This window comes from Puma concolor, chromosome D2, assembly GCF_028749965.1.
Source record: "Puma concolor isolate L17-30 chromosome D2, mPumCon1.1.hap2, whole genome shotgun sequence".
In the NCBI taxonomy this organism is placed as follows: Eukaryota; Metazoa; Chordata; class Mammalia; order Carnivora; family Felidae; genus Puma; species Puma concolor.
In genome coordinates, this window is record NC_141677.1 from 13,494,559 (window position 1) to 13,517,373 (window position 22,815).

The 22,815-nt window shown below is 42.2% G+C and overlaps 2 protein-coding genes across 8 annotated transcripts in view; both read left to right on the plus strand.

The window, feature by feature from the left end:
- ARID4B (AT-rich interaction domain 4B) overlaps positions 1-1,025 on the plus strand; it is a 157,549-nt gene extending 156,524 nt beyond the window's left edge. For all 5 annotated transcript variants that reach the window (XM_086679639.1, XM_086679638.1, XM_086679641.1 and 2 more), the window contains one exon: positions 865-1,025. In XM_086679639.1, coding sequence (XP_086535765.1) covers positions 865-1,025 — 161 coding nt within the window. The remainder of the gene's footprint in view (positions 1-864) is intronic.
- RBM34 (RNA binding motif protein 34) lies at positions 946-21,276 on the plus strand. 3 transcript variants are annotated; one of them, XM_086679645.1, is made up of 11 exons: positions 946-1,138; positions 1,248-1,422; positions 1,638-1,774; positions 5,823-6,054; positions 6,761-6,820; positions 9,119-9,162; positions 16,331-16,414; positions 16,570-16,633; positions 18,208-18,247; positions 18,482-18,600; positions 20,438-21,276. In XM_086679645.1, exons 1-11 carry the CDS (start codon positions 1,080-1,082, stop codon positions 20,714-20,716), a joined length of 1,293 nt encoding a protein of 430 aa, XP_086535771.1. In that variant the 5' UTR covers positions 946-1,079; the 3' UTR covers positions 20,717-21,276. The 3 variants fall into 3 exon arrangements, with proteins under 3 accessions (XP_086535771.1, XP_086535772.1, XP_086535773.1); XM_086679646.1 differs by lacking the exon at positions 6,761-6,820; XM_086679647.1 differs by lacking the exons at positions 1,248-1,422; positions 1,638-1,774.
- Positions 21,277-22,815: the final 1,539 nt, after the last annotated feature.

The following is a 22,815-nucleotide window of genomic DNA, read 5'->3' on the forward strand; positions in this document are numbered from 1 at the left end:
TGCTTGAATTGCAAATACAGACAGTTGGATTTGTCTCATCTTTTGTGAAATACAAGGTCACAATTACGGGAAGCCTAAACAAGAGACTCAGAAATCGAGACCAGAGCCAAGCAGTTGAATATTGGGTGTTTTCCATCAAGTTTTCTGATACAGTCTATAAAAGGGTCACATATATTCTCAGTTACTTCTTTTAAGCAGCTTTCAGAAAGCACGTCTATTCTCGAGTCAAAATTAAATCCGATTTTACCACCAAAGTTCTGAATTCAATTAATAATAATTTGATACTTTTATTAGTTAAAAATCAATTTATCGAACATTCACTAGGTACGGCAAGTAGAAATACAGAAATAAGGTAAATAAAAAGGGTAAATACATTGACACTAGTGCAGTTAGATGAAGGCTTGGAAAAAAATCTATTGTAAGTAACTGGGAGATTTTTCTAAGGGATATCTAAGCTGGGATTCTTTTCGGGTAAAGGAATAAATAACAAGGAATAAAAAAGGCTAGAATGTGCGGGTTTGGAGGGAGAGGAGTCTGGGAAGTTAGGCTGAGAAAATAGCAGGAGTTTTCAGTGCCCAGGATCTGGTAGAACAGCTAGGCAGAGCAGGTTAGAGCTGGAGCTTACTTTAAACGTTATTTTGAAATAGTGTGAAATACCAGAAAAGTTGCCAGAGCAGTGCAGAAAATGCCCATGTACGCTTCGCACCGATTCACCAATTACTGTGTAGCCTACATCCCTGTAACCTCATTTCTTGATAAACCTCCCTCCCTCCTCTTCGGTGATTCAGGGGTTTTCGACCGTGTTTCTCTCCGCTTGGAGTGGCACCCCACACCCAGCCTGGCTGATTCTTATTTATACTTCAGGCCTCAACTACTCTCGAAGACCTCCTGCACTCCCAAGAAAGGTTTCTTTCCAGCCTGAAGAGGTCCAACCCGGCACCGGAAGCCCTGCGCCCGCTCGCCGGTTGTCTCTGGCTCCCGCTCAGCCCAGGCCGGAAGGGGCGTGGTTCCTGGAGCGGAAGTAGCCGGGACCCGGAAGTGCCGGGCTCGTGCGCCGCCGCTGTCTAGAAAGCCTCAGGATGGGGACGCCGGTGGAAGGAAAGAACAAGAGGAAGAAAAAGAAAGGTGCCCAGGAGAGGTGAGTGGCGGGTGGCACGTCCGCCTGGGCAGGGGTGTGCGTTCGGGAGCTCTGGAGGGCGAAACGGTGGGGCCTGGCGTGGCTGAGTTTCTGGCGTCGGTGTCTATAGAGACATCCCGGAGGACGGCGTTCGCGGGAGTCTGGCCGGAGACTATGTGGTTGGACAAGTCGCCAGCAGCTTGCTCCAGGGCAGGCGCCCCCCCAGGAATAGTACAGCTCGGTTGGCGTCCCTCTTCAGCTCTTCTGAGCCTCAGCTCCAACCCGTGTATGTGCCTGTGCCTAAAGTAAGTCACTGAATTCTATTCCGAACGTCCGGTCAGAACGGCTTTTAGAACAGTCTGCCTCGCAGAGCATGATTTCTAAAGCGGGGCAGATAGGGTTAATTTTAAGTAAGCTTTCATTACCGGAATCCAGTGAGAGAGAACACTTGCTAATTTAGGAAGACTACTAAATTATTTAAAAAGATGGGGTCTCAAACATAGCTTCCAACTTTTAAAAGGAAACCACCAAAAAAAGGAAACGGGATGAGGAGGAAGAAGGTACATCCCAAATTCAAGGACCACTTTTGCAAGAACCTTCACAAAAAATGAAAGTGAAGAAGAAACTTTCTGCTGCAGACAAAAAGTTGGCAAACAGGTCGGTAGAATTGTCTTAAGCTGATGTTAAAGAAATTAGATGGTAAAGAATTTGAGATTTTTATACCTGCACTCTTCATCTTAGTGTTTTGCTCATCTCGTAGTTCTAGGTTTTACAGAAAAAAATTTTTATTGTGTAAAATGTCATACATAGTCAAAAGTTGAAAAGGATGAGAACCTCATATACCCAGCACCAGCAATTACCAATCCTTGGCCAGTCTTGTTCCATCTTTACCCTTCATATCTCCCTCATTAAGTGGAAGCAGATTTAAGGTCCGGAATCTAAATGTGTAAATATCCCAGCATGAAAAAGATGAGTTTTGTTTTCCCAAACTCAGAGATCAGATTTCCACCATTAGCTTAAAAAATGTTTTCATGGGGCGCCTGGGTGGCTCAGTCGGTTAAGCGGCCGACTTCGGCTCAGGTCATGATCTCGCGGTTCCTGAGTTCGAGCCCTGCGTCAGGCTCTGTGCTGATGGCTCAGAGCCTGGAGCCTGTTTCAGATTCTGTGTCTCCCTCTCTCTCTGCCCCTCCCCCGTTCATGCTCTGTCTCTCTCTGTCTCAAAAATAGATAAACGTTAAAAAAAAAAAAAAATGTTTTCATTACAGTTTATTTGATCAAGATCCGAATAGCGGTCACATCACAGGCTCCCTGGTAACTTTCCTTGGTCTGTGAAGCCACTCTCTTCAAGCCCCTTAATTTTTTTTTACTTTCTCTCAGAGAAAGGTGTCTCGCTCCTTGTCCAAGGTTAATTCGGTCACCTGTGCCTCTTTTGTCTCCCTCCGGATTATTCCCTCAGCTATATCCATTTTCTTCTCCTTCCCGTGGCTTTCATCTGTCTCCTGTACAAATGTGCTCAAGTGTCTCATCCTAAAAAGAGAAATCTAACAAAACCAAACCCTGTCTTTACTACGATGCCCTCAGTCCTTCCCTTCATAGTCAAGCTTTCAGAAAAACTTTATACATGTGTTCTTCCTTTTCCTGATCTATTTTCTCTTCCAGGAACTTGTTGTTCTGACGTGTTGAATCTGACTGTTCACTTGTGTTTTTATGTGATCTCCCCAAACTTCCGAAGCAGCGTGCAGTGAAGATATCCTGACCCACTTGCCGTATTTTTTTTTTAATTTTTTTTTTTTTAACATTTATTCATTTTTTGAGAGACAGAGAGCACAAGCAGGGGAGGGGCAGAGAGAGGGGGAGACACAGAATCCGAAGCAGGCTCCACGCTCTGCGCTGTCAGCACAGAGCCCGATGCAGGGCTTGAACTCATGAACCGCGAGATCGTGACCTGAGCAGAAGTCGGACGCTTAACCGACTGAGTCACCCAGGCGCCCCACACTTGCCATCTTTAATAGGCAGTACAGCCTCTTCCGTGTTCCATTCCACATGGTGGCTTTTCTTCCTGAAGCTATTAGATTCTTTTATCGCAGTCTCTTCTGATTCCCCTCTTGTTTGTCTGTTCCTTCTCAGTGTTCTTGTGGGTACCTCTTCTCCTGCCTACTCTGTAAATGTTGATTTCCCCCAGGATTCTGTGGTCGTCTTCTCAGGACTTTTTTCTACCCTTCATTCTGAGCAGTCTCCTTTATGCCCGTGGCTGCACCATTCTGATTTCTCTCCTGATCTCCTAATCTGTGTATCTGTTTGCCTGCTGGCATCTGCACCTGTATATTCTAGATACAGTTGACCTTTGAACAATGGAAAGGTTAGGAGCACTGACCCCCACACAGTCAAAAATCCACATATAACTTTTGACTCCCCCAAACCTTAACTACTAATAGCCTACGGTTGACCAGAAGCCTTACCATAAATAGTAGGTAAACACGTATTTTGTATGTTATATATGTCATGTACTGTATTCTTACAATAAAGTGAGCTAGAGAAAAAAAATGTTATTAAAAATCATAAGGAAGGGACGCCTGGGTGGCTCGGTTGGGCATCCGACTTCAGCTCAGGTCATGATCTCACGGTCTGTGAGTTCCAGCCCCGCGTCGAGCTCTGGGCTGACAGCTCGGAGCCTGAAGCTTGCTTCAGATTCTGTGTCTCCCTCTCTCTCTCTCTGCCCCTCCCCTGTTCGTGCTCTGTCTCTCTCTGTCTCAAAAATAAATAAACATTAAAAATTTCAAAAAAAAAATCGTAAGAGAAAATACATTTGTAGTACTGTACCACATTTATCAAAAAAAAAAAAAAAAAATCCACGTTTAAGTGGAGTTCAGACCCATGTTGTGTGAGAGTCACCTGCACCTCAAGTTCAGAATGCTTCAGACTGAGCTGCGTAGGCTCCTGAGACCTGTTTGTCCGCAGGAATGGTACCACCAATCTTCCATCCAGTTGCCTGAGCCAGTGACTCGGGAGTCATCTTATACCCCCTCTTTTCCCTGCGTTCTACTCAGCTGCCGGGTCCTGATGGTGCTGTCTTTTAATATCTCTTGAATCTGTTGTTCCCTTTCCACCCCTCCCTTGCTCAAGTTGGGCTGTTGTCTTCTCAGATACATGCAGTTATAACTCTCTCCGTACCGGTCTCCCTTTTCCAGCCTTGCCCCTTCCCTAAGCATCTTCTGCTCTGCTGCCCAAATGATCTTTGTAAGGTGCCCCAAAATTTTCAATGGCCCTTTAAGCTCTGTGGGATACAATCTAAGCACTTGCACATAACAGCCATGGTCCTTGACCTGGTTCCTGCCATACCGTCCCGGTTCCTTTCACTCCTGCTTGGTACTTTATATGCCATAGTGGACAAAAAACTAGACATGAACCCTCTCCTTAGTGGAACTTACGGTCTAGTGGAAGAAGAATGTCAAAATTTACTGAGGACAATGTGCCAGACACGGCCTTTCCCCTCCCCTGAGAAGCCTTTCATGTGTCTTTTATTTTTCTACACCATGTTACCATTGTATTGTGAACTTTGCTTATCTCTTCAGAGGCTGGAGTATTGCAGGGTTTTTAATAGTCTCTTTATCTTTCTATCCCCAGACGCTAGAACAGAATAGGAACCCAGTAAATATTTACTGAGTGAATGAATCATTTACTACCCACGACTCGACTCGTATTACCGTTGCCTCCTTAAGATCCCAGTCCTGGGGCGCCTACTGGCTCAGTTGGAAGAGCATGCGACTCTTGTTCTTGGGGTTGTGAGTGTGAGCCCCACTTTGGGTGTAGAGGTTACTAAAAAAATAAGTAGATAAACTTAAAATATGTGTGTGTGTATATATATATATATGTATATCATACATACGGTCCGTCAGTTCTCTGTTAGAATTGATGCTCAGATCTCGCTTACCCATGTGCACCAAGGTTTTTATTGTATTTGCCATTTCAGAATGTACTTTTGACAAGCAGTCCTTTAAATATTACAGTTAAAAGTAGGAAATCTGGTTTTCCCTATTGGCCACATTGCTTTTACAAAGTATTTTGCGGCCATTTTAACCTTTATAGATCCCCTACAAGTGCTGCAGATCCCCTGGAGTTCTAGAGCAGAGAATGAAACTGGGCATTCGTAGAGCATAAACTAGACCTCCAAGAGCTTTACAACTTTTGTTTAAATGAGCAACTTTTGTTGCTCTGCAATAACCTGACAGTTTTAACATATCTTCAAAAATTGAGCTTAGTTTTTTCTAATCTTTTTTTTTAATACATCATTCTTTTTTAAAAAAAATTATTTATATTTGGAGAGAGAGCGTGAGTGGGGGAGGGACAGAGAGAGAATCCAAAGCGGGGTCTGCACTGCCGGTGTTGGAGCCTGATGTGGGGCTTGAACTCAGGAACCGTGAGATCACGACTTGAACTGAAACCAAGAGTCAGACGCTTAACCAACTGAACCACCCGGGTGCTCCAATTTTTTCTAATCTTGAGTATTCTAGAGATACTGGTCACTTTTTGATAATGCTGTTTCTTAAATTTAGATATATTTGTGAATCATAAGTTTATATTTAGGAAAGCTAGAAGTAGGTGAGAAATATTTCAAATCTTTGTGCTTTGTCAGATACTACATTGGACTTCTAGGACTCTTAATCTTTTCTTCTTACCTGTTTTTTTTTTTCATGGCCTCGTAAAGGGAAAACGCCCTAGCAAGTGCTGATTTAGAAGAAGAAATTCACCAAAAACAAGGACAGAAAAGGAGTGCTTCTCAATCTGGTATTAAAGCAGCAGATAAAAAAGTACTTGATGATGTAGATCACACAGTTGTAAATCAGAGAAAGAAAATTGAAATCAACCAAGAAGAAGAAAGATTAAAGAATGAGAGAACGGTGTTTGTTGGGAATTTGCCTGTCACGTGTAATAAGAAGGTAAGTGTGTATAATCTACATGTTGTAAGGATTCAGAGAACTTAATAACTCATAACTTTGTTTACTCTTCCTTTATTGAATAAATGCATAATGAATAAGTCATTAACATATAGCTTCATTGTAAATGATTACATGAATCATTCTGTAGATTGATTCTGGTATACACCTTCTCCTCTCCGTTCCCATAGTCACTGCCCTTATTCATCCTTTTGCAAATCTGCAAACAGTATTGCAGTGGCCTCCTGGTTTGGTTTTGATTTTTTATTCCTTCCAGCCCTCTTTTCTGTTACATGTCACTAGAACGTAAACCTGAAATCATGCCTAGCGTAGAGTAAGGGGCTCAATAAATATTTGTTATATATATGAATGAATACATCCTGAGGTTCTTCCATTATGTGGGATTTACTAAACCCAAAATATGCCCTTTACGTTTACAGTTTACATGTGGCAAAGATTATAAAAGATTCAAAGACAAAAATGCGTACCTTATGGATACTAACAAAAACTTGAGATGCGTTTTATGTGTATATATGTGTGTGTGGAAACTATTTTTTGTCTTCCAACCGAGTAGTCCCTTGTTCCTGAAATGTTCTTAAAAGAAAACCTGGCAGTAAAAGATGATCAGATGGTTTTACTTCATTCTTTTTTGTAGCACTTACTTGATGTTCTAAAAGTAGACTAAAGTATATATGTTTTTTTATTTTAGAAGCTGAAGTCATTTTTTAAAGAGTATGGACAGATAGAATCTGTACGATTTCGTTCTCTGGTATGTTTTCTCCCTGTCTTGAAATTGCAAATCTCGAAACGTATTCGTTTAAGTCAGGCTTATTAACATGTTGGTATTAGTGAGATGGAGAAGCACAGCCTTTTGAATCAACAGGTTCAAATCTAGCCCCAGAGAAGAAGTGCTCTTAAGATCTACTTCTGACTCCTGGACTCTGTTAAATTAATGCGTTCACACAGTAAAATGATATCATTGTAGGAGGGTGGATGTGTGACTTTTGTTTGCGGAACATTAATACGTGTGGAATAGCATTTCTGAGCTCCAAGGCATTCAGTCCAGGAGGTTGGTGTACTTCAGACAGTACCTACCACTGTCAACTTAATTTCCCTAAAGTACTTCTTCCCAGGGGCGCCTGGGTGGCTCAGTCGGTTAAGCGTCTGACTTCAGCTCAGGTCATGGTCTCACACTCGGTGAGTTCGAGCCCCGCGTTGGGCTCTGTGCCGTCAGTTCAGAGCCTGGAGCTTGCTTCGGATTCTGTGTCTCCTTCTCTCTCTGCCCCTCCCTAACTCGCGCTCTGTGTCTCAAAAAATGAATAAGTGTTAAAAATTTTAAAGTACTTCTTCCTGGAACTCATGATCATTACACATATAGGTACTGCATCACTTATGCGTGCACGCGCGCGCGCACACACACACGCACTTTGGCCTGGTATTACTTTTGGGGATCTTGCTCTATCCCTGGATTACCGGTCTGTTTGATGACTCTGTTGTGCATTCTCCGGCACCCCATACTTCATTATGGTGCTTATGACACTGTTCTGTAGTCGTTCCATTATTCGTCTGCCCCACCAGACTGAAAGCTGATAGCAGATAGCCGGTTTGCCTTGCTCATTCGTGGGTCACCAGTACCTGCACATTGTGCACATGAAGCATATATGGAATTGCCTAAAGCCCTTACATTTGCCTTGCTGTGAGTGAATTCTGTCCTGGTTCTTAGCCTGACAGTCACCACAGGGTGGCCCTGAAGCCACGTGTGACTCTCCTGCAGCCTGGGAGCTGCCCTCGTTGCTGATCAGACGCTCGCACTTTCTCACTCTTCTTTTTGCTCAGTTCATTGGTTTTGTTGCGACTCCTCCTCAAAGTCTCATTTTGCCTAGTGAGATACAGTCTGTGTTTTGGTAGGCGATTAAAATGTTAATTACTCAAGTTTTTCTTTTTATACTTTATACCATCAAGTTTTTTTTCCCCCTCTATTTCTGTACCTTACTGCTTTGTGTCTTACCTACTCATTTGTATCTTCAGTAACAAGGTACGGATGCTTGAGGGCTCCTAGAAGACACCTAGTAAATGTGTTTTGATGACCATCATTCACCTGTTGATTGTTCACTTGGGCATTTCTCATGTCTTGCACGGTTACACTGTCTGTATTTTCAGAGTTTGTGAGTAAGGCAAACTGAGAATTTATATCAGATGACTAAGATTTCCAGGGGACATTTATAGTAACTGCCCTAAATTAAACTGACATTCATAGATGGTGCTGCTCTGTGAACTTGCAGGGTCTATATCTTTTCACCTTTGTCTTGTCAGTACCTGGCTGAGGCATTTCAGTGCCTCTGCCAGTATCTCAGGACTGGCGCCTTGCAGACGGTCAGAGTTGTTGACCTGAATTTCCATCTCCTCCATAAAGTTTTCCCTCCCTAACCCCTCACTCTTAAGTAGTACAAAAGTAATACTGTATAGGGCTGAAAAGAATGTGAATTTGAATGTAAAGGGGTTTCCCTTATTTGCCCAATTAAAGATACAATGATTTTTTTTTTTTTTTTTTTTTTGCCAGCTGGCATATACTGACCCTTAGACATATGGATGAAATAATTACATTATTTCCCAATTTATTTAGACATATTTAAAATCATACAGAATGTACAAAAAAGTAAAATCATATAGCACCTACAATAAAATATTAATATAGAAGTGTTGCTTTTTTCCAAGCTTATTTTATAAAACAATTTTCCTTATGTTTTTCTTACGCGTCTTTAACCTCCATATCCCCTTATGTCCAGAGACCCCTTTGAGTCATCTGACCCAAGTTGAGAGCACAGTATGTTTACTTCCATTTAGATTAAAAGTCATTGCCTGTAAAATTTTGGCCTAAGCCACCAGATCCCATTCATACATATAACATTAGGACGGTTGTTTCTGATTCCCTAGAATGTTTTAATTACATCACATCAGAATAAGACATTTAGAATTCGATTAATTAAAATATAATTAATTTGAAGTAATATTTTGGATAATGAATTTTCTCTAATACCTGTCCCCCTTTTTTTTTCTCTCTTAAAAGATTCCAGCAGAGGGAACTCTGTCCAAAAAGTTGGCAGCAATAAAGTAAGTTTATAATGAGAGAAAGGGAGTAGTCTTAAACTCTCTTCCATTTTGGTTAAAACTTAAGACCGTGTTTTCGTGGATTTTTATTTTTCGATAATACATCATACTACTTGACTGTTTTCTTATGACTGCAATAGTGGGTAAATTTATCAGATGTTTGTCTTTAAGCTTTAACATAAATTGTAGAATCACATTAAATATTGTAAATAAGTTGCTGGAAAATGTGCCATGAGAATTTTCAAGGACATTTAATCAAGCATTATGTTTGGAAGAGAATAAGGAAATTTTATGCCCAAATATTGTAGTATAAATCATAAATACTGTATTTTATCAGTTCTAAGGCACACATTTTCCCATATCTTAACATTTTGAAGTCAGGATGCATCTGAAAATCAGGGGTGCCCCATAGTTGCGGTTAGCCGGTCAGGTTTTTCCAGAGAATTCATGTTTGCTTCTGTCAGGTTACCTGGGGGTACTACCAGCTCAAGACCACTTTAAGCTCTCTGTTTGAAGGTTTGGGGACTGTGCTGGTAGTGTGGCTCACAAGTTCATATTCTCAGGGGATTTTCCCCTACTCTCCTTACCCACCTAGTGCCATGGATGAGACACAAAAGTTTTCTTTACTCTCCCTTCATTTCTCATTAATTTTTTTTTTCTTAATTTTTTTTTTCAACTTTTATTTATTTTTGGGACAGAGAGAGACAGAGCATGAACGGGGGAGGGGCAGAGAGAGAGGGAGACACGGAATTGGAAACAGGCTCCAGGCTCTGAGCCATCAGCCCAGAGCCCGACGCGGGGCTCGAACTCATGGACCGCGAGATCGCGACCTGGCTGAAGTCGGACGCTTAACCGACTGCGCCACCCAGGCGCCCCTCTCATTAATTTTTAAAATTGAAGTATAATTGACATATAAATTTAAAACATACAACCTGTATTTCTCATTCACCTTCAGTTCTTTTTTTTTTTTTTTTAATTTTTTTTTTTTTTTCAACGTTTATTTATTTTTGGGACAGAGAGAGACAGAGCATGAACGGGCGAGGGGCAGAGAGAGAGGGAGACACAGAATCGGAAACAGGCTCCAGGCTCTGAGCCATCAGCCCAGGGCCCGACGCGGGGCTCGAACTCACGGACCGCGAGATCGTGACCTGGCTGAAGTCGGACGCTTAACCGACTGCGCCACCCAGGCGCCCCTCATTCACCTTCAGTTCTATGCAGAGTCTCCTATTAATCTCTAATCTTGGGGTTTTTTTTTTTCTAACTAGGACATGAAATCATAGATTGTACAAGCAGAGGTATATATATTAGATATAGCCATATTAATAGGTCTACAGAGTACATTGATATATAGGTATGGTTATATTAGATAAGATAGTGTACTTTGAAAACATTGTGGCATTATTTACAATAGCCAAAACACAGAAGCAGCGTTAAGTGTCCATCAATAGATAATTGGATAAACACACACACAGGAATATTATTCAGACCTAAAAAAGGGAAAGAAATCTTTAGATTTTTGACAACGTGGGTGGACCTTGAAGGCATTAGGCTAAGTGAAGTAAGCCAGAGAATGAAAAACAACTCGAAGACACAGAGAACAGGTGGGTGGTTGCCAGGGGAGGAGGTGGGGGTGAAATGGCTGAAGGGGGTCAAAAGGTACAAATTTCCAGGTATAAAATAAGTAAGTCATGGGGATGTCATGTACAGCATGGTGACTATTGTTAATAACACTGTCTTGGGTATTTGAAAGTTGCCAAGAGAGTAGATGTTAAAAGTTCTCATCACAAGAAAAAAGCGTGTAACCCTGTGTGGTGATGGATGTCAACCAGACCTATTGGGGTGAGCATTTCACCGTCCATATATGCACCAAATCATTATATTGTACAACAGAAGCTAATATAATGTTACATGTCAATTACCTCTCAATCAAAAGAAAAAGAAGTCACGAGTTGCCTCAGCCAGTACTAATTGAATAAAGTTTAAAAAAAATTCAGTTGAATCACTATGTTGTATTAATTACAACCTAATTCACTATGTTCAGCTAAGGTAACATCGTGTGTCAGCTCTGCTCACGTAAAATTTCACAGAAATTTCTGGGAATCCTCCAATAACAGGATTTTTGAATTACGGTGGTTCCTTTGAGCATCTTGGTGCATTTATGTCTACATTCATTCTTAATTTAGACTTCTTTGGCAGACCAGGTTCTTGCCAGTTTTATCCCATACCCATCACAGCATTTGTATTAACACTTAATAAATATGTGTTACTCTGTGTTCCTGGCTCCAGTAACGTTTGTGGGGTAGCCACACATGTTAAGTCCTTCCACATGCAAGGTGTTATTGTTCAGATGCTGTAAAGAATGGAAAACTTGGTAAGACACAGCTCTTCTTCAGGTTGTATGGACTTCTTCCTGGAGGAGGCTAAAAGCCAGGGCCCAAGTTTCAGCAGAAACCAAGATGCCAATAGGAGTGTATAATAGTCCTGAGGAATTTTGATGCTAGAAAAATAGAATTTATGCCCTGTGGTTGCCATTGGCCCTGACCACCTGCCCCCAATCAAAAAATTTCTTAAATTTAATTATTTGAATAAATAATGAGGCAAGTGGTTAAAAATAAAGTGTAAAAGTATATGCAGTAAAAAGTTTCGCTCCTGGACCTTTACCTTAGTCAGCCAAGTTCCTGCCCCAGGCTGCTGCTGTTTTTACTTTTTAGTATAACCTCCTAGAGACATTTTACACGTTTACAAATTGATACACATATATATACTTTCTCCCCTCCCCCCCAGCCCCCCACATACCTTTTGATGCAGTTGTATTCAACATGTATACTCTGCGTCTTCCTTTTTTGCACTTACTATAAACTGGAGATCACTCACACTGTTGGATGCTCTGTGGCTTTTTCTTTTGTTATTGCCCAGTAGTATTCCATGGTGTGGCTGTACCCGAATGTATCCATCCATTTGTCAGCTTGATGAATGTTTGGGTTACTTCCGGGTTGGGGCTATCACGAATAAAGTTCTGAACACATTGGTGTACACATTATTTTTCTTGCTAAAGTATCTGGAGGTGTGGGACTGCTGGGTCTTGTGGTAGGTATATGTCCGTTTTCTAAGAAGCTGTCAAATAAATTTCTGAAGTGGCCTCACTGTGTTACATTCCACCCGCTGTGGGAGAACTCCCATTCCCTTCATACCCTCGCCAGCACTGGGTATTGCCAGTCATTTAATTTCAGCCCTTCTAAGGGTTTGTTGTAATGGTCTCAGTTTCTATTTAGTCTGATGACTAAAGATATTGAGGGCCTTTTCATGCGCTTTTTGGCTGCTTGGATCTATTCTTTGGAGAAGTGTTGGTTCAAAAATTTCACCCACTTTCTGGTGGCTTGTCTGTCTTATTGTATACAGTTTCTCATTGTGGGTGCAAGACTTTTTTCTGATATATATGTTTTGGATATTTTGCCCCTATCTGTGGCTAACCTTGTTTTGTTGTTGTTAATGTTTATTTTTGAGAGAGGAAGACCGCATGCAAACAGGGGAGGGGCAGAGAGGGAGACAGAATCAGAAGCAGGCTCCAGGCTCCCATGTCAGCACAGAGCCCAACGCGGGGCTTGAACCCACGGACCGCGAGATCATGTCCTGAGACGAAGTCAGACACTTAACCAACTGAGCCACCCAGGTGTCCCTGTGGCTAACCTTTTTAAGGGTGTCTTTTAAACAGCCCAAGTTTTAAATTTTGTTGAAGATCCATCTTTGCGAGTGCTGGTTTTTGGTGGTCTGGTTGGGGGCGGTGGGGTTGTCTGTTGTCCCGGTTCAGCCTCTGATGCAGGCCGGCCCTGTCTGTCTGTGTTTCAGTGCACCGGCCGGTCCTCCCTCCCGTAGCAGCCAACCTCTGCCTTGTGTCTTTGGTGGATCTTGGGCTGGAAAACATTTCCCACTCCTTGCCCTGTGGTAGGAGGCCTCCCTTCTCTGGCCCCGGGACTATTCCCTGTGCTCTGGGAATGATGGGGTTTGCTGTCTCTGCCCCAGCAGCTCCGCCCTCTCCGTTGGGAGAAGAATCCAGGTGGGCTTTGTGTCCTTCCCATACTTCTCTTCAGCCCACACCCCCCAGGGATGTCTCTGGGCTCCCACCTGCCCTCAGTCATTCCTGGGGACACTGGCAGAGGTCGGTGGAGCAGAGCCTGCAAGCGGGTGTGCCTCTCTGTGTTGCTGGCCTCCAGAGATTCCATTTCGGGCCCAGCCCACACGCGGCTCTGCCAGTGTATTAAGTCCTAGCTGAAATCGGCCCGGCTCCCTTGTCCGGCACCAGCTTCTGAGCCAGTGCTGCCTCCTGTCTCCTCGGATGGCCCAGCCTTTGCTTAGCCCCCCAGTTTCCTTTGGACCTCAGCTCGGTTTCCTTTGGACTTTAGCTCTGGTAGCTTCTACAAAAGTTAGAATGTTGTGGGTTATTCGGCTTCTTGTGTAGGGGTGGGGGTGATGCTATTCCTGGTTTTCTCCCTTCTGGGTGCAGGTGGAACTCTAGATGTCATTAATACCTAGATCTCTAGATGTGGTTAGTCTTTTTAAATCACCCATCCAGCTTGATACAAAACAGGTTCTTGCCACATAGAAAGGGGTAGAACTGTGTGCTTGCCCTCTGTATTCCCTGTGCCCAAGGGATCTTTTCTTGTAGAGTGCAGTTAAGAGTTTTTATTTATTTATTTATTTATTTATTTATTTATTTACTTACTTACTTACTTACTTACTTATACTTATTTACTTACTTATTTATTTATTTATTTAATGTTTATTTATTCTTGAGACAGAGCACGAACAGGGGAGGGGCAGAGAGAGAGAGGGACATACAGAATCTGAAACAGGCTCCAGGCTCTGAGCTGTCAGCACAGAGCCCCACGCGGGGCTTGAACACACAAACTGAGATCATGACCTGAGCCAAAGTTGGACGCTCAACCAACTGGGCCACCCAGGCGCCCCAAGAGTTTTTATTTTTTATTTTAATTTTTTTAGAGAGCGTGTGCCTGCCCAAGTGCAAGTCGGGGAGGGGCAGAGGGAGAGGGAAAGAACCCCAAGCAGGCTGTATGCGCTGTGCAGAACCCAACTCGGCTCGATCTCATGACCCTGGGATCGTGACCTGAGCAAAAAATCAAGAGTTGGATGCTTGAATTGACTGAGCCACCCAGGTGCCCCCAGTTAAGAGTTGTTAAAGTCCTTTTCCATTTAGGTTTTCTTGGGGTTTGTCTTAGTCTGTTCAGGCTGCTACAACAAAATGGCACAGACCAGATGGCTTATAAACAATAGAAATTACTGGGGCGCCTGGGTGGCGCAGTCGGTGAAGCGTCCGACTTCAGCCAGGTCACGATCTCGCGGTCCGTGAGTTCGAGCCCCGCGTCGGGCTCTGGGCTGATGGCTCGGAGCCTGGAGCCTGTTTCCGATTCTGTGTCTCCCTCTCTCTGCCCCTCCCCCGTTCATGCTCTGTCTCTCTCTGTCCCAAAAATAATAAATAAACGTTAAAACAAAACAAAAAAAAAAAAACAATAGAAATTACTTTCTCATACTTTCAGAGGCTGGGAAGTCAGAATGAACTGCCAGCGTAGTTGCATTCTGGTGAGGGTCAGCTTACTGATTCGTAACCAGTGCCTTCTCACCGGTCCTCACAGTTTATAGTCAAACGGTAAGATAAAGAAGGGGCTAGGAGTTCTGTGGGGTCTCTTGAAGAACACTAGTCTTGTTCAAGAGGATTCCACCCTCATGACCTCAGCCACGCCCACAGGCCTCACCTTCTATTACCATCATATTGGGCGTTATATGGATTTCAACATGAATTTGGGGAGGAAGCAAACATTTCAACACTAAGACAAGTTGAGTAGGATGTTGTCAGGAGCTGTGTGTTGCAGGGAAAGCGTGGGGGTTCTGGAGTCACCTAGGCCTGTTTGAAGTCCTGGGCTGGCCACTCCTTGCCTTGTGATCATGGCACTTCTCTGAGTCTCAGCTTCCCTATCCATAAAATCAGAAAAGTAACAACCATGTCGGAGATGGGAGACTAAATGAATACATAAAATGGCTAACACAGTGCCCAGTATTATATTAGGCATTCAATAAATCGCAGTTTTATCAATAGAAAACTATCAGATAGTGTAGTATATTATTACAGAATGCCATGAGAAATGCCCTGACATTTCCTAGTGCCTTTCTTGATGGTACTCATTTGTTTATTAGCATTTTTGCTACTTCAAAAACAATAGGTTCATGTCTTCAGGGAAGAATCTGTGGTCATTACTAGGTCCTTTTTGCTGATCGGTCACATCTAAATTATATGACCATTTTGCAAGCCTGCGAATTAGTGGGTGGAAGCATTGAGCAGCAGCAGCTGTAATCGTTAAAAAGAGTGAAAACCAGTCATAACCTGCTTCCCGTTGAGCGAACACAGCACTACATCCAGTCCCGACAGAGATGTGCAGTCTGGGTCTGAGCAAACCTCTGGATCCAGCTGCCAATTTGTAAGAAATAGGGAGGCCAGAGGAACACGTTGACCTGTATTGTGAGCTTGCAATCAAAACCATCCAGGCTTTGGAAAATTCCGTAGGTCGAACAGTAAGGTAAAGAGAGATAAAGGCAGAATCCTGCAGATTATATAAGACTCAAAAGACTTCAAGTCCCCAAGTGGACATCACCAAAGTATGACCAAGAAATAGACGCTTGATTGTGATAAAACTACATTGACACGCAAGCAGATGGTTTCTGGAAAAGTAGAGGTGGTAGGCACAGAGAGTGTCTCTGGGATGGGCAGTGGCTGCAAGGTTATTGATCTTTAATATTTCTCTAAGCTGTACACATTTGTATAGTTTTTATCTTCTCGTATCTGCTTATGAGTTGTTAGGTACAGGGCTCCAGTTAAGATTCTTGTTTCTAGCTTTGTGACATTGCTTGGGGGGGGGGGGGGGCTAGTTGCTTGCTCCCTCATAGTGATGACCAATAGGAAGGCGAAAGTTACATGTTTTGTCCAATATCTGTGTAAGTTGTATGTTATTTTTTGCGTTATTACTAAATTTATAAAGAGATGAAACTTCTCCTGGGAATTCTTGTCATATGTGCTGATTGAGAGTAGAAAACAAATTATATTTTTTTAATGACTTTGAGATTAACAGATTTTACACTGTCTTTTTCTTTTTTTTTTGTATAGACGTAAAATTCATCCTGATCAGAAAAACATTAATGCTTATGTTGTGTTTAAGGATGAGAGCGCTGCTACAAAAGCATTGAAAAGGTAATGTTATCTCTTTGAGATTTGAATAGAATTATTACATTTAAGTATGTACAAGTATTTTTTTTTATTCTTTGGTTTGACTTTAGAGCAAATATTACAGTTAACTCGGCGCTCATTTTTAACAGCCATTTTCCCCCTTCGTGTTTATAATGCAGAAATGGGGCCCAGTTTGCAGATGGATTTCGTGTTAGAGTTGATCTGGCATCTGAGACTTCATCTGTAAGTGATACTTGAGTTGTTTAAAGAACTTAACTAGAGTCTTCTAGAGAGAAACGTTCTCTTCCGAGCTTTCGCCTAAGGAGAGGAGTGGAATCATCAGTGAGCACAAGGGAAGCCAAGAAGGAAACACTTTAGCCCTTGAGGTCACAACGTTGGGGCACAGACTGGCACAAGGACCTTAGTCAACAGCTTCCAAGAACGGGGTACCCCCACACCCGCATCAAGTATTCATAGATAGTTAGCTGGGGAGGGATGTTGGAGATCATCCGGGCCAACACCTTATTTCACATACCGAAATAGAGAAAGTTAACTCCGTTTTTGAGTCCCTACTCTGTGTCAGGTATTCAGTGCTGAGCTATAGTCCGGGTTCAGGGGTCCACAGTACAAAGGTGAAGACAAACAGATGGGCTGATTGTGACACTTTTTTTTTTTTAAGGTATTTATTTTTGAGAGAGAGAGAAAGAGAGGGTTTATGAGTGTGAGCAGGGGAGGGGCAGAGAGAGAGGGAGACTCAGAATCCGAAGCAGGCTCCAGGTGCTGAGCTGTCAGCACAGTCAGATAATTAAACGAGTGAGCCACCCAGGCGCCCCAGCGCTATGTTCTGATAAATACACAGGATGCTCTGTCAGCTCAGGAATGGGACACTTGACTTGGGGAGGTACCAGCAAGAAGGGACAAAGGAGGGCGTCCAGGAGAAGAAGAGGTGCTCTTGGAGAATTGAAAGATGAGTCAGTGTTATCTGGGCTCACGAAATTTTAAACAGTGTATGTGGCGGGGACCAAAACTTAATTTGCTTAGGGAATGGCAAGAGCTTGATGCAGTTAATAGCAGGTAGAGTGTGAAGAGGGACAGCAGTAAGTTGCTGTTGGAGAAACAGGAGAGGCCAAATCATGAAGACTGTGGTCTGCCGTGTTGAGGCGTCTGGATCTTGTCCAGGAGCAGTCCCACAGGTTTAAATGCAGGAGTGATGGGTAAGTTTGCAGTTGACAAAGGTCTCTCAAAGTGAGTGAAGGCTGCTTGTAAGAGCTCACCACGGAAACCTAGAGTGCATTTTCATGGGGGTCAGAGTGCGCTGGCTGAGAAATGACCAAGGCCTGGAAGACCTCTCTGGTTCTGAGGTAGACCTACCCTGAGGGCCAAGTGTGCTTGTGTTATTTAAATTAAGCTGACTGTGTTATTTAAATTCAGTTTTATTAGCATACGACCACCATTTACTTGTAGATGTTCTGTTAAGCCTGGGAGGGTAGTTACATCAGAGACCACGTGGCCTTGGCCGTAATGCCCAACAGACTGCCTTCTGGCCCGGTACCGAGTTTGCCGTGCCAATGTAGCATGCCTGTCCTGGGCACTGCCATGTGTTAGTGCTAGCTGTGAACAAAAGAAACCCTGTTGCCTCTGGTGCTTACTCACTTTCAAGAGGGAAGATGGAAGAAACAATCAAATAAGGGACAGGTGCGTAGTTAAATCAGAGCAGTGGAGACCTGTCAGATACATGGGGTGAGGGAAAGAGGGGATTTTCGGATCACTTCCATTTTCAGCTCCAGTGATTTTTATTAACCTTCTTTGTGTTTCAGAGGGACAAGAGATCAGTATTTGTGGGGAATCTCCCGTACAGTAAGTGTTAAATAAAGTACTCATTTATCATTAAAATAACAGGAAAATAACAACTGAGTAGTAACTTAGTGTTTTGCTTTAAGACAACTTGGAAAAGTGTAGAGTGTAACTTGACTAATTTTCGTGGGGCTTGCTATATTAACTATATTACATTAACTTGCTGTATCATTAAACAGCTCCAGCTTTCAAAGGCCATTCTGTTTTTACTTGTGCTCTGGTTGAATTTGTTTTTAGAAGTGGAAGAATCTGCAATTGAGGAACACTTTTTGGACTGTGGGAGTATTGTAGCGGTTAGGATTGTGAGAGACCCAGCCACTGGAGTCGGCAGAGGCTTCGGCTACGTGCTCTTTGAGGTATGGGAGACTCGTGCATTGTCACTGTCCATTGAAATGTGCTGGAGGGGTTGTCCCTGCTGTTTCATCTCTCAGACATAACTGTCACCGTCACCTTCAAATTCCGTCTTCAGGAAACTAAACTCATAATCTGCCATATTAGAGTACTCTTCCTGTAACCGCACCTCATCAAAAGACGTTCTGCTTCCCTCTTTCTCCACACTGATGTTATGAAATAATGTTTCAGATATTGGACATGAAAAGTATTAAGTCTCTGAATTTCCACTTTCCATAAAATGGAGAAAAGAATTGACCCGTTGGCACAGGTAGAAGAAAATCTTGGTCTTTGTACAAAATTAGTTATATTTAGTTTACAAAATATTAACCAGCGTATCATGCCTAATAATACTAGAACATACATACTATGAGAATATTCATAATGCCTGATGGCACTTAAGTTTTTCTCCCTTCTGCAAGTACCCGTTAATACATTTCCTTTCAGTTTTTTCTGTGCCTTCTTTTTTAAAGTTGAACTTCCATCTGTGAACATAAAATTTTGCAACCTGCTTTGTGTTTTCTGTTGTATAAGTATGTTCCTTTGAGTGATGTAACATAATTTATACTGTCTTTTCCCTAATGTTTCTCAAATGTTGGAAATTTGCAGTGTTCTCTATTTTTCCCTGTAATGATGAAATTGCGGTGTTTTTTTTTCCTTCAAATGTTTGTGTGCAGTTTGTGATTGCTTTTTTTTTGGATAGATCCCCAGGCCTATTACTGACTAGGTCAAGATAAATGACCATGTTTAATACTCTTGATATGTATTATTACCAGTCAGCTTTTGAGAAAGGTTGTCACAGCCTTTTGTTGCCATCGTTAATGCATTGTAGTGTTTCTCTGTTGTCTACTATTTTTTTAAGGTTTATTTATTTATTTATTTATTTTGAGAGAGGGCTCGAGTGGAGGAGAGGCAGAGAGGGAGAGAGAGAATACCAAGCAGGCTCCTGCTGTCAGCACAGAGCCTAATGCCAGGCTCTATCCCACGAACTGTGAAGTCACGTCCTGAGCTGAAACCATGAGTTGGCTGCTTAACCGACTGAGCCATCCAGGTACCCCTCTGCTGCTGTAATTACTTGATAAGTTCGTAAAGTCCTTTAGCAAACATCTCATGAATATTCAGGGTTGTTAGCATCTAGTGGTTCTGTATTAGGACAAAAGAGTAATAGAATTTGGGATCTAAATGGGATCCTGCAGGAGCACCTAGGGGGCTCAGTCAGTTAAATGTCCCAACTGCTCTGACAGCATGGAGCCTGCTTGGGATTCTCTCTCTCTCTCTCTCTCTCTCTCTCTCTCTCTGCCCTTCCCCTGCTTGCTCTCACGCTTTCTCTCAATAAATATTAAAAGAAAAACAAAAAACAATTCTGCAAGACATCTAGTTCAGCATTTCAGACACTGAAAGGGAGTTCCCTTCTCTCAAGTCAGCTAACACAGTGCAGCTTTTGCAGAAAGAGCCTGTGACAAGAGAGGCTGATTGGTTTAAAAGACTGCATGTGACTGATCTAGTTGGTTGGAACTCCATTTTACAATGAGAAAAATGAAGTCTGTTGGATTGTGACTTACCTAATTATGTGACAAGGCAGCTGAGTGCTTCCTGGGAAGAAACCTGTGAGGAGCATGATTAAAACGAGACTACCGGCCCAGCCGCTGAAACCCGTGGGGTTGCACTTCTTGGATGTCAAAGTGGGAGGGGCATTTATCTGTGCAAGTTTGAAAATTCTCCTAATCCACTAAAGTCACAGTTGTACTAGTGTCTTTGCAGGGGGCTTTCTGGTGGAAATTAATATATTGATTTTTATTCCAGAATACAGATGCTGTTCATCTTGCTCTGAAGTTAAATAATTCTGAACTGATGGGAAGGAAACTCAGAGTCATGCGTTCTGTCAATAAAGAAAAATTAAAGCCAAATTCAAATCCCAGTTCGAAGAATGTCGGTAAACCTAAGCAGGGACTTCATTTCGATTCAAAAAATGTAGGACATTCTAAAAGTTTGTTTATTGGAGAAAAAGCTGTTCTCCTTAAGAAGAAAAAGAAAGGGCAGAAGAAAATTGGACGGACTAAGAAACAGAAAAAACAGAAGTAACAATCCGAAGGTTATTTTGCTCCCACTGAGTACTCGTAATAAAAGTGTGGTAAACTCATGTATCAAGTTGCAGAATTTTATATGGATGGTGCGTGTGAAACGTGGGAACATTTTTAGTTTATTCACATTGTGATGGCACCTTTGAAGCGTTTGTTTTAAGATGTAAGCAGATTAGTCACCAGTGATTATGAGATGGTATGAGATGATGTTAGACTTAAGGTAAACATTTAGAATTTTAGTGGCTATGTATTAGCGTATGATAGAAATATGTAATTAACACTTCAGATGGTTGTTTCAAGAATTACTTGGGATGAGACTAAAAGTGAGTAAATTTAAAATGTATATATGTATGCACACGTTGATACCAATTGGATCTAGATAGGTAGGAATACTGATCTAATACAAATAACAGTCCCAAAGAAGAAGGGTTTGAAGGGCTCTTGTGTTACAGCCACTAAATTTTTTTCCCCTTTCTCTTGAACTTGTGAAAAGTAGAGTTCTGGGTTTTTATTTTAATTCATCAACATAGTAATAAACTAACCAAAGAATATTATATGAAATATTGCTTTGATTTCTTATTCTTAACCGGTAATTAAACTCGCTATTGAAGTCCTTGGTAAATTGTCTACAAAGCAGATCTCTACTTTCATTTCTGTTTCTCAATTTGAAAAATACTCTCCCAGGAAAACTTGTGATTCTTAAATTAGTGTCATGCAGTAGAATGAAATGAAACAATCTTTCCAAAAAATCCTGTTTAAAGGATATTTTCTGATAAAATACGGTAATTAGGCCACAAAGTGTAAAGTTCAACAAGAGGAGAGAATACCATTGTATTGCCTTGGGGCTGAAGCTTGTGCTATAGCTGTTGCCCATCTCACAGATCTTACTTACCCAGCTGCGTCTACATCCAGGAGGGAGGGGGGTGGGAGAAATCCAGGGATGCCGATCTGAGGCAGGCGGAATCAGTGATGCAGGTGTCATGGCACTTAGGTGGAGAAGGGGATTGAGGGACAGTGAGTTATTACTGATTATTTTGAAAATCCCTTCTTGTGGTCATAGCACCAGGGAAACCTAATGATCTTTAAAATGTAATTTGTAGAAATCAGAGCTCTATTTTACTGTATCCAGAGACTGGGTATTTTATGCTTAGTATCCCCTATGGTGCTTAGAATCTGGTTTTTTGTAAGTATGGTTCAGTAAATACTTCATACTTGATCATCTTGAGCATTTTTGCATATTTTACCAGTTAAAGTTGTATAAAGATGCATCTCCTATACTGGGGCACCTGGGTGGCTCAGTCGGTTGAGCATCTGACTTCAGCTCAGGTCATAATCTCACAGTGTGTGGGTTCGAGCCCTGCGTTGGGCTCTGTGCTGGCGGCCTGGAGCCTACTTCGGATTCTGTGTCTCCCTCTCTCTCTCTGCTCCTCCCCTGCTTGCACTCTGTCTCTCTGTCTCTCTCTCTCTCTCTCTCTCTCTCTCTCAAAAATAAGCAAACATTAAAAAAAATTAAAAAGAAAAAAAGATGCATCACCTATAGACCAGATAGAACTATCACTGTAGATGTAGACTATATGTAACATATATTTTTATGGTGTATATCTTATAGTGTATATTGGTGTTTATTATGTAAAATTCAGTGTATACATAAATACATAATTTTAGTCTTTAACACGGGGTGCTCCTTTTGGTCTTTAGGTTTTTGTGTAAAGAGCCATGGACTGCAGTGTAAGGGCATCTGGTTCTTGACCCACCTCTCTGTATGACCTTGGACAAGCCTCTCAGCCTCTTTATCTAAATATCTTGATGGATGAAATAAGGGGCTTTAACTTTACTCTGTGACCAGTACACAGATGGATATATTTAACTGACATGAAAGTTTTACATGACATTACTGGTCATTACTATACATGTCATTTTCTGATATTTAAATTCTATTTTTTAAAAACACCAGTTGTGGGATGCCTGGGTGGCTCAGTCAGTTAAGCATCATCCGACTTTGGCCCAGGTCACAATCTCCCAGTTTCCTGAGTTCCAGCCCCCTGTCGGGCTCTGTGCTGACAGCTCAGAGCCTGGAGCCTGCTTCGTATTCTGTGTCTT

Coding starts and splice junctions, on each gene's coding strand:
- RBM34 (XM_086679645.1), top strand. CDS start 1,080: ATGGGGACGCCGGTGGAAGGAAAGAACAAGAGGAAGAAAAAGAAAGGT. Junction 9,163..16,330: donor AAAAAGTTGGCAGCAATAAA/GTAAGTTTATAA, acceptor TTTTTTGTATAG/ACGTAAAATTCATCCTGATC. Junction 16,415..16,569: donor GCTACAAAAGCATTGAAAAG/GTAATGTTATCT, acceptor TTTATAATGCAG/AAATGGGGCCCAGTTTGCAG.